Source organism: Halichoerus grypus, chromosome 15, assembly GCF_964656455.1.
Source record: "Halichoerus grypus chromosome 15, mHalGry1.hap1.1, whole genome shotgun sequence".
NCBI lineage: Eukaryota > Metazoa > Chordata > Mammalia > Carnivora > Phocidae > Halichoerus > Halichoerus grypus.
In genome coordinates, this window is record NC_135726.1 from 52,372,297 (window position 1) to 52,389,584 (window position 17,288).

The 17,288-nt window shown below is 44.3% G+C and overlaps 1 protein-coding gene across 2 annotated transcripts in view; it reads left to right on the forward strand.

Moving 5' to 3' along the window:
• ARHGAP35 (Rho GTPase activating protein 35) overlaps positions 1-17,288 on the forward strand; it is a 125,101-nt gene that overhangs the window by 59,003 nt on the left and 48,810 nt on the right. For both annotated transcript variants that reach the window (XM_036114023.2, XM_078062693.1), the window contains exon 3: positions 2,525-2,669. In XM_036114023.2, coding sequence (XP_035969916.1) covers positions 2,525-2,669 — 145 coding nt within the window. The remainder of the gene's footprint in view (positions 1-2,524; positions 2,670-17,288) is intronic.

Consider the following 17,288-nt stretch of genomic DNA (forward strand, 5'->3'; position numbering starts at 1 on the left):
AGAGAGAGAGAGCACAAGAGGGGGGAGGGTAAGAGGGAGAAGCAGACTCCCCATTGAGCAGGGAGCCTGACGCGGTACTCGATCCCGGGACTGCAGGATCATGACTGAAGCTGAAGGCAGTTACTTAACCAAGTGAGCCACCCAGGTGCCCTAAACTATATGGCATTTTTAAGGGAGAGCATAGCTTGGCTCATGGTTATCCGGTTCAGCAGTGTGTGACAACAGAAGCACTCCCCGTCTCTTTCCTCGAATTATTGGGTGGCTACTGTATGCTAGGCCCTGAGCCAGGTCCCGCACATTTCACCTTCAGACCCCTTGTGAGGAGGTGCTGTCCCTGAGATGCTAAGTCACTTACCCAGAGTCACAGGACTTGTCTGTCAGGATTCAAACCCAGGTCTGTTAAGATTTCAACCCTTAAATTCTTTATGTTGTACTTCCTATAAGTAGAAGATGCCTGGGAGAGAGTCTAGATTGGTTAAATTATCTCATGTAAAGATACATCATAAATCATTAATGTGCTTTTTCCTTACTTCTTTAGTGAGAAGTCTAGGTCAGAGCCTAGAGATAGCGGCAGTCACTCCCTGCACCCTGAGAGGCTGTGTGGCTGATTTTATGAGGAGCGGGACAGGGACAGGGGTAAGCTTTGTGGAGGGCCTGGTTCTCTTGGACCCCAAGATCCGTTCGCATTGCATTAGAGTCTTCCTGACTGAATCAGTTAGCAGGCTCTATACAGATGTGCCTTTGGGTGGTCGTTACAGGTGATGTCAGCCCCCAGCCCAGATGGGCTTGTTCCTTCTTTCATGTACATTTTATTCTCAGCTGTTCCTTTTTTTTTTTTTTGCCACTTGTTTGTACAGGAAGTCCTCAAAGAATCTCAGACTAAACAGGAAGTGATTTGTTCCCATATAAATAGAGGTACCAAATGGAATGAGGTTGGGCAGGATAAGGAAAGGGGAATGGTTGACCCTGACCTAGAAGCTAGTTAGTTGTCCCCTTTAGTGGATTTTATACGAAGATCCCCTAAATACTTTTTAAAAATTTTATTTGAGGGGGAGCGCGCACGTGCACGAGCAGGGGAGGGGCAGTGGGAGAGGGGAAGCCGACTCCCCTCTGAGCGCAGAGCCTGCCATGGGGCTCAATTCCACAACCCCAAGATCACAACCCGAGCCGAAGTCCAGAGTCGGACACCCAACTGACTGAGCCACCCAGGAGCCCTATCCCTAAATACTTTTAAATATATAGGTTGTATACATTTGTAATAAATCTGCCCTTCTGATTTGGTCTCGTTAACTTGGAAATGAAACGGAATTGCTGGAGCTGCACCTGAGTCCATTTACCTTGATCCTCTTTGGTTACCCTCCTCCTTAGTAGATATTTTACCAAAAGGCCAAATTTTCAGGTGTATTTCTGTGGCTTTTAGGAAATTTACCATTTGTTTAGAGTATTTTTTCCTCATGTGAGCTTCAAAATAAAAGGATTGAATAATTTTGGAGCAGAGTATCTCAATAGTGTTTATGAGCATGAGCTTTGGAGACAGACCCTCATGGGTTTGAATCCCAGCCACGTCACTGACTAGTTGTGTCATTTAGGTGCGTGGGACATTTTTCCTCGGTAAAGTGGAATGTCATGAGATTTTTAAAAAATAGTATTTGGGGGCACCTGGGTGGCTCAGTTGGTTAAGCGACTGCCTTCGGCTCAGGTCATGATCCTGGAGTCCCGGGATCGAGTCCCACGTCGGGCTCCCTGCTCAGCAGGGAGTCTGCTTCTCTCTCTGACCCTCCCCCCTCTCATGCTCTCTCAAATAAATAAATAAAATCTTTAAAAAAAAAAAAAAAGTATTTGGGACTTGCTTGGTACCTAGTGAGCCCTCAAGTAGTAGTTGTTACTGCTGCTGCTTGTGTTACCGATGAAGGGGACTGCTAGGAAAGAGACAAGTATTCTCTTCTTTGTCCTGTTTGATTACTTGCTTTTACCCTTTCCTAATTCCAAAGCCACTGAGAATTAACCCCAGGCCAATCTAGCAAAGGAAATTCTCCCTTGGAGCTTTCAGCCCTGCAGAATGTGTGCTCTATTTCTTTTCTGGAAAGAGGAAATTACTCATTCTCAATTCCATCTTTTATCTTTTTAAAGATTTTAGCCGTCTTTGAGTATATAACATTCATTATCCATATGGGATGTTTGGAAAACTTCCTGTTTACTCCAGGGCACCCCTGATAAAGGATGTGGATAGTCATCTCATTGTTACTAACTAAACATGGCCTGCTTCTTATAAACACCTTTGTTTTGATAATGCAGTCTCACACTTGAGGTGTGACTGTGTGTCAACTTGCTGGCATCTTGTGTGATATTTGGAGGCTAGAAAATACAAAATTAGTGAGATGAGCAAGTGGGTCTCTATCCTGTTTGGAGTCTTTCCAACAGTTTCCACACCACCGTGAGTTCCCTTCTGGAAGCCTTACCGATGTTTGAGTTGCGTGTTGATACTCACTTTGTTTTTGTGCTTTCTTTTCTCTTTCCTGTACAGAAACCAAAGCCCAAACCCCGGCCATCCATCACAAAGGCAACCTGGGAGAGTAACTATTTTGGGGTGCCCTTGACAACTGTTGTGACTCCAGAGAAGCCCATCCCTGTTTTTATCGAGAGGTGTATTGAGTACATTGAAGCTACAGGTAAGAGTGCGACCCAGGGCTGATGACGGCTTTCACTGTCTACGGCATACTTTCCAGCGGCCTGAGCCCTCTGGGGGCTCTGGGATCATCTCTCCTTAAATGTGAGAGGCTTTCGGAGAAGGAGCTGAGCAGTCAGGACAGCGGTCAGACTTGCGGGTCCTCCGTCAGCATGTAGTTCTGAGGCTGTCATACAGGATCCGTTAGACCTTTCAGTGTGCGGAGCATCCTGTTCTCGGGACTGCAGCTGGGGCTGGTGTTAGGTGCCTCCTCTGTGCTCGCTCAGCTCCCTGTCAGAGCAGGCAGCCTGTCTGTCTGGGTCCCCGCGGATCTGTCAGCTGCTTGGGGGCAGGGGAAGGGTCCTGTTATCGTTGTGTCTGCAGCACCGTACTGGACACATGCTAGTGTGGTTTGGCTTAATACGGTGAAGGAGTGGTTGTGGCCGTTACAGCCCTTGGCTGTTGAGCCGGTGCCTGAGATTCATTATTGACAGAATTTTTTTACTGAGGTCAAAAACCAGCGAGGATCGTTGGATATCTTCTGGTCAGGCAGCTATATTTCAACTCCACTGACAGCTTGGTGTTATCATGAAGACCAGCCGTCTTAATAGTTTCCACATTGTTCTTGAAGTGACAAAATTTTCCCTGTGTTGGAAACATTTATTTCGTTCATTTAGTGTGATCCCATAACGTGTCTCTTTGGCCTCTCTTTTGAAACCTCTGGAGCTTCCGTTTTCATGCCACTGTTTGCCTTGGTTTTCTCCTGGGTGCTTTCAGAGCTGCTGAGTTTGAGGAGAAGGTAGCATAGCAGGCCCACGGTTATGTCAGTTCTTGAGCATTAACAGTTGAGCTCAAGAATATAGGCTTAAACTAATTTGAAACCAAGGTAGGGATTAGAGCCTTCCTCTGTGTTCTTTCTGATTCCAGTGTTATCTGCAATGATACTAAGTATTGTGTGGTGTGCACAGCCTCCCAGGTATCCTATTAAGCTGCATGACAGTGTTAATATTTACTTAGGATGTGCCAAATCAGGGAAAATAGGTTTCAAGTTGAAGCCTGCTAAAGACTTTGTAGTTATTTCCAGGGTTTTCTCTGCAACACACCGGGGTTGAATCACAGTAAGCACTTTGCCTAATCATAGCAGATCTGCAGCTTTGTTTAGTTCATTCTGTTCCCAAAGCCTTTTCTCAGTGTCCATCTTTTTGACACTGGTTTTATATCTATTTCTTTCTGGCTCCTCTCCCTTGGGCAAAGAGAAAATCTGCACAAAGATCTGATTCAGGGGGCGCCTGGGTGGCTCAGTCGTTAAGCGTCTGCCTTCGGCATAGGTCGTGATCTCGGGGTCCTGGGATCGAGCCCCGCGTCGGGCTCCCTGCTCCGCAGGAAGCCTGCTTCTCCCTCTTCCACTCCCCCTGCTTGTGTTCCCTCTCTCGCTGAGTCTCTCTCTGTCAAATAAATAAGTAAAATCTCTAAAAAGAAAAATCTTTATTAAAAAAGATTTAGGTGACTGAAGCCTCTACTTGTTGACCTAGCACTTCAGAGAGACAGTTTGTGTCATCTCAGGGAGGGGGAGGGCACTTTTTCCTGAACTTTTTGTTTTGAAATTATTTTAGATTTATTGGAAAGGCACAAAAATTATAAGTTTAAACAAATTGAAAGTTAGAAAAATCCCCAGGTTCCTCAAATGTATTTTACCAGTTTCCCCATACCATTCTTTCTGTATATATTTGTATCTTTTTTCTGAAATGTTTGAAAGTTTGCAGATCTGATGCACCTTTACTTCTAACTACCTCCGTGGGTATTTTCTAAAAACATTCTCTTATATAATCACCAAGCAGCTATCACACTTAGGACATTAACACCGACCCAGCACTAACCTACCTAATCTGTGGATATTTTCATTTCATCAGTTGTCCCAGTAATGTCCTTTATAGCAAAACACAAAAATTGTTTTGGTCCAGGAGCTAACCCTGGACCACATGATAGGTTTACTTGTCAAGCCCCTAGTCTCTCTTAATCTAGAACAGTTTAGTCTATTCATTTTTCATGGCCTTGATAGTTTTTTTGTTGTTGTATTTTAAAGCTTTTATTTATTTGACAGAGAGAGAGAAAGCAGGGGGAGCAGCAGAGGGAGAGGGAGAAGCAGGCTCCTGGCTGAGCAGGGAGCCCGATGCAGGGCTCGATCCCAGGACCCTGAGATCATGACCTGAGCCGAAGGCGCCCCAAGGCCTTGATAATTTTGAAGAATACAGATAAATTATTTTGTAGTAGGTTCCTCCTCAGTTTGGTGCTTTTTGTTTGTTTTTGGGGTGTTTTCCTCATTAGCTTCATACTTGCACCTGGGGCAGAAACAGCAGGGAAGTGATGCCGTGTCCTTCTCGATGCATCACATCATGTGGCACATGATGTCAGTTTGTCCCATCACTGGCAGTGTTCACTTTGATCACTTGGTTAAGGTGATGTGGTATGTACTAAGCTTCTCTACTGCAAAGCTACCCTTTGCCCGTAGTTTTACTCCCTGATTCCTTCAGCATTTATTAGTTGGTTTTCTCCTGTCAAGGAGAGCTTTCCCTTTTCACGGGGAGCCTTGTGTGAATGGTCTCCTCAAGTGGCTCACCTGTGGTAGCCCGAGGTGCCGGGATGTTAACCACATGCCCTCTAGCTGAGCACGTCAGTGGTCTTGACCTGCCCCACCCACCTTGCTTCTTTCGTTCTCAGCCTGTGATTCACTTTTTGCTCTCCAATGATAAAATTATGCCTCTCCTTGCCCTTCTGCTTATGAATCCTTTCGGATATAGGACTTCACCACCAGCCACTACCAAGCTGCTGCTTTTCTTAAAGCTCTGTGAGACTGCGCCAGTGTCTGCCCTGTCACCCAAAGCTTGGCGCTTCAGGGTCATCTCCAGTCAGCTCCCAAGTCTGTCACTTCTGCTTCATCATCTCTGGGCTTTGTCCCCTCCATTTCATTTCCGCTTCCCCACCATCACCCTCCGCAGTCCATCCTGATTACATGACCGTTCCTCTACCAAAAAGCTCTTCTTACTGCCTCATTGCCTACCAGACGCGGGCCGCAGTCTTGCCTCCTCCCATACACAGTACTGTTATGCTTGTCTGCCTGCCTTCCTGCCCCGCCCCCCCCGCCTTCCTCTCTCCCTCTCTCCCTTCATTCTTCTTTTTCTCTCCCCCACTTTCTGTTTTAACTACAACAAGCATTACTTTTTAAATTGTCTTATAAGAATACAAGCTGAATTCTTTATTTTTCCATTTTTAAAATTTAAATTAATTAACATATAATGTATTATTGGTTTCAGAGGTAGAGGTCAGTGATTCAGCAGTCTTGTGTAGTACCCAGTGCTCATTACATCACATGCTGTCCTTACTGTCTGTCATCCAGTTACCCCATCCCCCCACCCCCCCTCCACCGCAGCAACCCTCAGTTTGTTTCCTGTGATTAAGAGTCTCTTATGGTTTGTCTCCCTCTCTGGTTTCATCTTGTTTTATTTTTTCCTCTCTTCCCCTATGATTCTCTGTTTTGTTTCTTAAATTCCACATATCAGTGAGATCATATGATAATTGTCTTTCTCTGACTGACTTATTTCACTTAGCATAATACCCTCTAGTCCCATCCATGTCATTGCAAATGGCAAGATTTCATTTTTTTGATGGCTGAGTAGTATTCCATTGTATATATATACCATGTCTTCTTTATTCATTCTTCTGTCGATGGACATCTGGGCTCTTTCCATAGTTTGGCTATTGTGGACATGCTGCTATAAACATTGGGGTGCAGGTGCCCCTTCGGATCACTACATTTGTATCTTTGGGGTAAATACCCAGTAGTGCAATTGCTGGGTCGTAGGGTAGCTCTATTTTCAACTTTTTGAGGAACCTCCATACTGTTTTCTCGGGTGGCTGCATCAGCTTGCATTCCCACAAGCAGGATTTCTTGGTATTTCTCTGCCTTGTCTGTGTTCTTCGTGTAGTGTGAAATGTATCCGACATTCCTCCTTGCCTCTGGAGCTTGTCCTCGTTCTTCCAAGACTCCCCACCCCCAGTAGCCCTTTGAATGTAACCTCCCTGGTAGTTCTCAGGCACATTTCAACTTGCTGAGAATAGGATTCTCTGTTCTTATCTCCTGAGTGTGGCACACAGTATACATTACCTATTGATTAAATGAGTGGTCTTCAACCTGGAATACCTTAATTCCATTGTTTTCCCCTTCCTTCTTTCCTTCTTTCCGTCCTTCCTTCCTTCCTTACTCCCTCCCTCCTTTTAAATTTTGGTTATATACATCCCCTCGTTGGCATTAGTTTGTACTTCCGTAGAATTTCGGGAAAAAAATTAAACCTTGTATCTATGAATTTAGCGTGTGTGTGGGGGGGAGTGGATTGTGTGCTCTTTTCCCTAAAAGAATTTTTTTCCTCTTCATAAAATTTAGGCATGTTTATAGTAGAAATTCAGCAAATGACAAAAACTGTGAAAAAGAATTTAAAGAGTCATTGATCTTCCACTTAGTGAATACCACTGTTAATGGTCTGCTGTATTTCCTTATAGCCTTATTTCTCTGCATATGTGTGTTGGTTTTTAGTTTTACATAATTCAGAATATGCAGTATGATAGTTCTCAAAAATTTTTTAGCATAACTTAGATGAGGCAAAAGAGCCCTGAGTTTACCAGCTTACCTACTCCTGTTTCCCTGCAGGAAAAGAATTCAGTAACCAAGAGGTGGGTTGGAGGACCATTTTTTGAGAATCACTGCTTTTTATTTTTATTTTTAAATATTTTATTTATTTATTTGACAGAGAGAGACACAGTGAGAGAGGGAACACGAACGGGGGAGTAGGAGAGGGAGAAGCAGGCCTCCCGCAGAGCAGAGAGCCCAACGCGGGGCTCGATCCCAGGACCCTGGGATCATGACCCGAGCTGAAGGCAGACGCCTAACCACTGAGCCACCCAGGGGCCCCAAGAATCACTGCTTTTTAAACCAGACATTGCTTTGTGAGCATGCTCCCTGTCGTTAACTACTTCGTGAGAATATGACTTTTTTTTAATTTGAAGAGCAACCGGTTTTATTAAGTATTCATGAATCGGGCAGCATCCCATCTAGCAAGCAGAGGGGATCTCCCTCAAAGAATATGACATTTAATTGCTGCATAATGTTCCAGGAAAGTGCTGGATCACAGATCATTTAACCATTCCCCTGTTTGGGGGCTCATGTAGCATTTTCTTCTGATGTACTTAATACTTAAAGAAGCAGATTAGTGAGGACAGGCATTTTGGAGTAGTGATTTAGAGCTTCAGATCTGCAGTTAGACCAGGTCTGGAATCATTGTTCTGCCATTTGCTCATCTGTAAATGATGAGCAGGGTGATGACAGGACCTGCCTCCAGGGGCAGCCACTAGGGTTCCGGGGGACTTGCACTGAGGCGCTGAGTGTGGCGTGTGGCCCAGGCAAGGGCTCATTGTGTGCTGGTTGTCGCTGTAGCTTCACCAGTTGTACATTTGGTTCTTCTTTTGACTGCCCATCAGACTCTACCATTAAATGTAAATATCATGACTTGACTTTTCTCCCCAGCTTCTGAATTGTGAGTAGTATGATGATCACTCAGTATTCACCAGGGGTTAACATTTTGCCACATTTGCCCTTTGTTCCCCTAATTTTTATTGTTGTTAAACCATTTGAGAATAAGCTGCGCTCCTAAAAATCTCAGCGTTTATCCCTAAGCTTAAGGAGTTTCTCCTCTATAACTGCAATAACGTTATCACTTTTAAGAATAATAGCATTAATTCAGTAGTATTTCACATATGTTCCATGTTTAAATTTACTCAGTTGACTTAAAACTATCTCTTACAGCTGAGATTTTGTTCTAAGATCCAAGCAGTGTTCATAGTACATTTGGCTATTGCTTCCTTTGTCCCTTTCAGTCCAGAACAGTTCTCTTTGCCTTTTGTTTTGTTTTGAATGATGACCTTATTTGAAAAGTCTAGACAGTTGTCTTGTAGAATGTCCCCTTGCGTGGTGTGCTGTCTGTACCTCTCCATCACCCTCAGCTCCCTTCTGACACCACCCACGGCTGCCTCATCACGTGGCTTCTGTCTGAGCAGAGGCCTGGGACTGATGAGACTTTGTTGAATGAGTGAATGAATTATGGATTAGGTATTTTCCCAGGTCTGACTAACTTATACTGAACTTGCACTTAAGGGAGAGCCTCTGCTGCCACCTGACCTCTCCATCCCATCTCCCTCTCTTGCTCATGATAGAAGTCGTCCTATGACTCGTTTCCATGTGGTAATTCAGGCAGTTCGTCTAGCTGATTGGAGAGGACACTCCAAATGAAACGTGTTTGCCAGGTCTGTCCTAAGCAGTTCAGTCAAAAGTCGTAGTTTTTGTATCTTTCTCATACACCTGGGCACTTTGCTTGTCCTGGCAATAAAATATTGCATCATCACTTTCAAAGGCAGTACTTGGGAGCCCGTACTCCTGCCCACGGTGGTGGGAACGAAATCCAGAAAGAAGCCCCTTTCCTTGTGTGCCTCAGGGCCTGGGTTGCTCCCCACCCCTTCACAGCCAGGGTCCCGGCGGGCAGCAGTGCCAAAACCCTACTTGCCAAGACCTTGCATTGGAGAGGCAGGAGCGTGAGTGTTGTGAATTGGGACATCTTGAACCATCCCATCACCTTATTATTTTTTCTAATTACAAGAGTCATAAACTTGCTCACAGTAAAAAATTATTATAAATACAGATATATAACAAAGTGACAGTCCTTTAATCCCTATCTCTGGAAGTAATCTGAATAGTTGAATTATGTTTTCTGCTAATATTATCCTCCCCCAAACGCTTAAAAGCAGGAGATCATGTGCATACTGTTCTGAAGCTTGTATTTTGTTTTAATTTTACACTGTATATACCTTGGGCATCATCTTTATAATTCCATCCGGGCCAACTGCATTTTAATCTTAGACCTGAGAAGAGGGTGGGCAGGAGTTGGGGCGGTGGGGATTGGGGGTGGGAGAGCAGCTTTGTTTACCGGCAGCCCGACATTCCGGGGGTTGCCCGCGGCAGACACCTGTGACTGCCTTGTTTGCTCCTCATACTTGGTGAGTAAATTGCCAGCTCCTCCTAGACACAGACCAGAAGGAAAGGATCACTGCCTTCTCCCCTCAAAATTTGCTGCTCCTGCAGTCACCAGGACCCTGTTGGAGCTCTCCAGAGCCCCATGTTCTTAGGGCTTCTGCTAACGTTACAGGCGGAGATTGGTTTTGGATTGCATCTGTCTTTTTTCCTGAGCTTTCTGACCAGTTCACTTACCCTCGTTTCATATTTCCTAAAATTGGAACGTGTTCAAGAAATGGCCAGTAGGTAGAACAGCTTTTGGATTGATTTGCAGATGCTTTGAGCCCAGCCCAGGCTCAGAGAGCGCCTCTGTGCTTGCTGTGCTGATAGGATCACAGCTTTTCACTTTCTGCTCTAGTTCCGTGATCAGGCTGGAAAGGGGGCATGGATCTTCTGCAGCTGCTCTGGGGTCACCGCCGGAGGTCAGACTGACTTTATATTTCTGGCTAGAACACTTTCTTCCCCCAGTTTTCCTCCACATGGAATATTGTCAGGGCAGTGGAGCCCCTGACTCCCTTCTATAGTAGTGTGACTCCTGAGTGAAAAGAGAACATTGGCCAAGCTGCTCTCCGATGTATGGCAGGAAGTAGGAATATTCAGTCCTGGCCAGAGTTCATCTCGCTGGAGGACTCACTTTTATTTTTTTTTTAGATTTTATTTATTTGACACAAAGAGACACAAGCAGGGGGAGTGGGAGAGAGGGAGAAACAGGCTTCCTGCAGAGCAGGGAGTCCGATGCGGGGCTCGATCCCAGGACCCTGGGATCATGACCTGAGTAGAAGGCAGACGCTTAACGACTGAGCCACCCAGGCACCCCTGGAGGACTTAACTTTTAGAGCCCACTCACAGTCCTCCTGTATCCTAGTATGCTATCTTTACACCTCACTGTGGTCACAAAACGGTTTTAAATCCCAATTTTTTTTAATTTCTGTTAAGCTTTATTTTATTTTATTTTTATTAACATATGTATTATTTGTTTCAGGGGTACAGGTCTGTGATTCATCGTCTTACACAATTCACAGCGCTCACCATAGCACATACCCTCCCCAATGTCCATCACCCAGCCACCCCATCTCCCCTGCCCCCCCCACTCCAGCAACCCTCAGTTTGTTTGCTTAATTTGTTTGATTAAGAGTCTCTTATGGTTTGTCTCCCTCTCTGGTTTCGTCTTGTTTCATTTTTCCCTCCCTTTCCCTATGATCCTCTGTCTTTTATCAAATTCCTCATATCAGTGAGATCATATGATAATTGTCTTTCTCTGATTGACTTATTTCACTTAGCATAATACCCTCTGGTTCCATCCATGTCGTTGCAAATGGCAAGATTTCATTTTTTTGATGGCTGCATAATATTCCTGTGTGTGTGTGTGTGTGTGTGTGTGTGTGTGTGTGTGTGTACAGCACATCTTCTTTATCCATTCATCTGCTGATGGACATCTAGGCTCTTTGCATAGTTTGGCTATTGTGGACATTGCCGCTATAAAAATTGGGGTGCAGGTGCCCCTTCGGGTCACTACATTTGTATCTTTGGAGTAATTAGCCAGTAGTGCAATTGCTGGGTCATAGGGTAGCTCTATTTTCAACTTTTTGAAGAACCTCCATACTGTTTTCCAGAGTGGCTGCACCAGCTTGCATTCCCACCTTTCTCTGCATCCTCGCCAACATCTGTCGTTTCCTGACTTGCTAATTTTAGCCATTCTGACTGGTGTGAGGTGGTATCTCATTGAGGTTTTGATTTGTATTTCCCTGATTCCAAGTGATGTTGAGCACTTTTTCATGTGTCTGTTGGCCATTTGGATGTCTTCTTTGCAGAAATGTCTGTTCATGTCTTCTGCCTATTTCTTGATTGGATTATTTGTTCTTTGGGTGTTGAGTTTGATAAGTTCTTTATAGATTTTAGATACTAGCCCTTTATCTGATATGTCATTTGCAAATATCTTCTCCCATTCTGTCAGTTGTCTTTTGGTTTTGTTGACTGTTTCCTTTGCTTTGCAAAAGCTTTTTATCTTGATGAAGTCCCAATAGTTCATTTTTGCCCTTGCTTCCCTTGCTTTTGGCGATGTTTCTAGGAAGAAGTTGCTGTGGCTGAGGTTGAAGAAGTTGCTCCTCAAGGATTTTGATGGATTCCTGTGTCACATTTAGGTCTTTCATCCATATTGAGTCTATTTTTGTGTGTGGTGTAAGGAAATGGTCCAGGTTCATTCTTCTGCATGTGGCTGTCCAATTTTACCAACACCATTTGTTGAAGAGACTGTCCTTTTTTCCACTGGACATTCTTTCCTGCTTTGTCGAAGATTAGTTGACCATAAAGTTGAGGGTCCATTTCTGGATTCTCTGTTCTGTTCCATTGATCTATGTGTCTGTTTTTATGCCAGTACCATACTGTCTTGATGATGACAGCTTTGTAATAGAGCTTGAAGTCCAGAATTGTGATGCCACCAGCCTTGCTTTTCTTTTTTCAACATTCCTCTGGCTATTCGGGGTCTTTTCTGGTTCCATACAAATTTTAGGATTATTTGTTCCATTTCTTTGAAAAAAGTTGATGGTAATGTGTAGATTGCTCTAGGTAGCATAGACATTTTCACAATATTTGTTCTTCCAATCCATGAGCATGGAACATTTTTCCATTTTCTGGCCCAGTTTTGAGCCAGAGTGTGGGAAGGGAGAAACATCCATGTTCTACAGCATAGAAACCCCCTGAGGGAACTTCCAAGTGTCACTGCCCCCCATCCCGGGAGGTCCAGTATCCTGGAGGCTGAACGCCTCATGCCCTGCTCATCTGGGCACTGCTGCATGTATTCCCCAGGCCCGTGGCCTCGCTTGTCAGCCATGAACTAAAAATACCATTCTCTAGGAATGATTTTTTCTGAATAATATGTGAGACTAAACCTGCTTGGCCCCTCTTTCTGTGATCTTTAACCTTTTTCTTTTGGCAGTGGGAGCGGGCGGGGTGGCAGTAGCAAAAATGATTTCCCATCTAATAGTCCTTTTCTTAATTACTTTGCTTACTAAGAGGTGACCAATTCCACTAGCAAGTGCCACAGAGGGCTGAGAAAAAAATTGTTCCCAGGGAGAAGCAGTTTCATGTGGGCAGAAGGCCCCTCTTCTACGTCTAGAATTATAATGCATTCAGAAAATACCGTATTAATATCTGGTAGGCCATGGTTTTGTTAGTGCAGCTTAATTTCAGTGTGTCCCCGTGGAACGAGAAGGTCCCTGCAGTCAAGGAAGCCTGGCAGCTGTTTAAAATAATAATGCCAAAGATGGTCTGCCATCACATTAACTCTCCCCATTCTCTATTCCTGACACATTTATTGAGTGCTTGCTATGATCCAGGCATTGTACTGGGCACTTGGCATATGTGACCTCATTTCACAAGAGATTGTTTTGTTGCTCCAAGAACCCAGATGCGGCAGGAAGCTGGCCCTTGGGAGGGGTCAATGTCTTTTATCAACCTTAGGGAGACCCCAGTGTCAATAAAGTGCAGGGCTAGCCTGGCTGGAGAGAAGGTGGCAGCCTTAACAATCTCTTCCACTACTCTCTTGGAAGGACTCTTACCTGGTGACAGGACTGGGGTGCTGCTTTTCAAGGCAGCGCCTACCTGGGCACGATATTGCAGCTGAAACTCATATTTCTTATTTTTTTCTTTTCAAATCTTTATTTAAATTCTAGTTAGTTAACATCATATTTATTTTCAAACCCCTTTCCTGCAGAGCCTGGAATTGAGCCACAGAATAGAGCCTTAGGGTTTCAGTGCTTGCACTTCACAGGCTGTGTAATGCAAGAGGGGCCTCTTTATTTGCCTTCTGGGGCACTGCTCCTCGATGGGCAGCAGAATCAGGTCAAGCTTGACCTCTCTGGTTTAGTAGGAGAATGCAGGATACAATACCAAGTGGTTATAGAAAGATAGAAACTTCCTGATAAGTCATTAGTAGGTCTAAAAATTTCTAGCTTACTGTCTTTTTGTTGGGGTTGGGGGAGGTCTGCAGATTTCATTCATTCAACAGGTATTTACTGACTTTATATTAATGAAGCCCCTCCTGTATGCTAGGAACTGGGTTGAACTAAAGTATCCCCCATGATGTCCAAGGGTGGGAGAGTTAGACATAATCACACAAATGCATAATTAATTCAGGCAAGGAACATTATTGGATTTTAAAATCACTGGGGAATTTAATGAGTAACAGGACCAAGTAAGGATATGGAGTGATTAGAACCCTCACACACTGCTGATGAGAATATAAAAGGGTAGACTACCCTTTGGAAAACTCTTTGGCAGTTTATTAAAAGCTAAATGTACACTCACCATCCTACTCCTAGGTATTTGCCCAAGAGAAAGGAAAACAAAACATATTCACACAAAGACTTGTACTCAGCTGTTTCTAGCAGCTTTGTTCGTGAGAGCCCCAAACTGGAAACCACCCAGTGTCCATCAACAGGTGAATAAACAAACTGGTCCATCCATCTACTGGAATACTACTCAGGGGCCAAAAGGAAGAATTACAGCTACACTCAGCAGCATGGTTGGATCTTAAAAGCATTATATGCTGAGAGTGATTCAGGCAGACACAGAAGACTACAAGTTCTGATTCCATTTATATAAAGCTCTGTAAATGCAAACTAATCTATAGTGATAGCAGGCAGATTGGTGGTTGCCTGAGAGCAAGGAGTGGCAAGAAGAACTGATTGCAAGGGGACATGGGAGAAACTTGGGGATGATAGAAATACTCTATATCTTGGTTGTGGTGATGATTTCACTCATGTATGCATATTCAAAACGATCAAATTGTACCCTTTAAATGGATAGAGTTTATCGTATATAAATTATACCTCAATAGTTAATTTTTTAAAACTTAAAAATAAAATCACTGGGGAACAACAGTTCTGAAGGAACTTGATACTTACATGGTCTCAAAATACCACCCGACACGTTAATTACCAGGGGAAATGTACCTTTATAATGGAGAGATCCGGGGGTTACTGCCTTAACAAGGGGACCGGACCTCGCACCCCTACTGTTAGTTCAACCAAACCTTGTGTGTCTCTTTGCTGAAAACACGTAATTTAAATCTGAATCTTACCATGAAGAAACAATTAGACAAATCCAGAATGTGGATTTGGAAGACAACTGGCCTGGACTCCATCAAAAAGGTCAATGGCACGAAAGAGAGAACAGTTTGAGGGCCTACTGTAACTTCTGCGTTTATAACATAAACACATTTCCCATTCAGATAGCCCAGTGGTAGGACCCTAAGCTTTGGTGTCACCCCTGGCATCCTCACTTTTGTAGGTAGTAGCTGGCCTTCAGCTTGAACTGGCTAAGCCTTCTTTTTCTATTCTTTCAAATTGGGAATAAAAATAGTAGTTCCTTCAGAGAGAGTTTTTGAGAATTAAATGCACTCCTGTTTGTAGTGTTCTCACATAATGCCTGGTATACAGTGATCATTCAGTTGATGTCAGCCATTATTTTGGTGGCTCCTGTCACTGACTTGCTGTGGTTGTAGAAATCCAAACAGGACATCTCCCCAAAACAGTAATGGATGAGATTGGACAGCGTCTAGAGGCAGTTTTTTTAAAACTTCTCATTGAAGTATAGCATCCATTAAAGAAAAGTACACCCATCATTAAAGTATAGCTCAGTGAACAGCCACAAACTGAACACAACTGTGTGACCAGTTTAGGAAACAGAAGATGAGTGGTTCCCCCCAGAAACCTTTTTACCAGGGATCACCACTATCCTGGCTTCTAACAGTATAGAGTAATTTTGTCTTTTTATGCTTGAAAAGTGGACTCATACCAAATGCGCAGTTTTGTTTCTGGCCTCTTTCACTCAACATGATGTCTGTGAGGTTCATCCATCCCATGGTTGAATCCATAAATTCACCCATGTGATTGGAGATCGTTCTCCTTGCTGTATGCTCTTCCGTCATATGAATAATCCACTATTTATTCATTCTGCTCTTCTGGATATTTGGGTACTTTCCAGTTTGGGGCACTGCTGTGAACATTCTTGTACATGAATTTTGGTGCATATGTGTGCACTCGTGTGCTTCGAGTATATACCCAAGAGTGAGGCAGCTTTTAATAATTAATTTTAGCATGTTGAACATGACAGTTTAAAAGACCTATCAGTCCCTGAAGGGATAATCATCTGTGAAGCTGTGAGCTAAAGCAGTAAGGGTTCTCTTTGCTACCTGTTCATGGCTTTGTGTTTCATGTCTTTTAAGGAGAAAGGGGTGGTTCTGGCAAGGGCGTGTATGGGTACTCAGAGCTGTCTCACATATTCTTTTAGCAGCTGGATCATCCCTGTTTGCAAAGTGTGCCTGGCTTGAAAGAATCTTAATTTCTTCCAGTACCTTGTGATATAACTGTTTTCTTTCCTGGGGTTCTGTCTGTGGTTTTGAGTTGAGACTGTGGTTAGCACAGATCGTGATAACTCCATGGTGTTTACATGCCAGCCCATTGTAGAGCATTGCTCTCCGATTTGATTTTGGCTATTTTGCCACACAGGTAAGTAGGTGTTCTTATTGATACTCACCGGTGAGACTCCAAAATGAAAGGTTCAGCCCTGGGGGCAGTTTGTGAGGGGAGGAAGGGTGAGGCTTCAGAAGCTGGGGTGAGTGCCGAGCCCCATAGCCATGGCTTGAGGGCTGTGGCTGTAATTCAGCTTGTCTGCATCGTTCGCAGGTCAGAGGTGGCGCTCATCTCCGCTGTGTAAATGGAAGCCCTCTCTAAAAATGATCTTTGACAGATACTTAGAGCTGTGACCTTCCTCCTGATTTAGCTCATTTGCCTGGGTAAATGAGCAGAGTGCTTTCTGTGTGGCAGATTTAAATTTCACCACTAATTGAGGGTAGCATCTTTAGGGAGAAATGCTTGCCATTAGATCAGAGGCCTTTGGGAGACAGCCTGGCAACAAACACATCAGGGCAGATTAAGGCAGGAGGTGGAGATGGGGAGAGTACAGAGTGCATCTGTTATGAGTAGCTGTGGGACGGGCAGCAGAGAAGCCAAGTGAGGACTTCTGCCACACGCCCCAGGGGGGACCATGCGCGCACGTGCCATGTACACGTCATGTAGGTTTTGGTAGCCTTTTTTCCCCGTTTTGTCTTGCTCCTGAATAAATCTGTACAGGATGAACCTGGAGCAAAGTGCCTGAATTCGAATCTCCACTCTGCTCCTTGTGAGCAAATGTTTAACCTGGACAGTGACTCCATTTCCTTGAGTGTAAAATGGGGATGGTAATACTTTGAATCATGGAGATGGTTCAGTATGTTAAAGACCTTATGAGAGTACCTGGTGGGTCATCAGGGATAATTAGCCTTAGCTGCTGCAGCTGCTTCTAGTGCCACTGTTGATACGGTCGAAGGGGCACCTAGGTGCACCTTCCACTCTAGGGAGGCCTCGAACCTTGTGGGAGCCCTCATTTGCCAGGCCCTTGCTGCCCGCTGGGCCTTGTGCCCTTCACCGTCAAGGTCTGGTCCGGGCTTCTCCCTTAGGGAGAACAGCC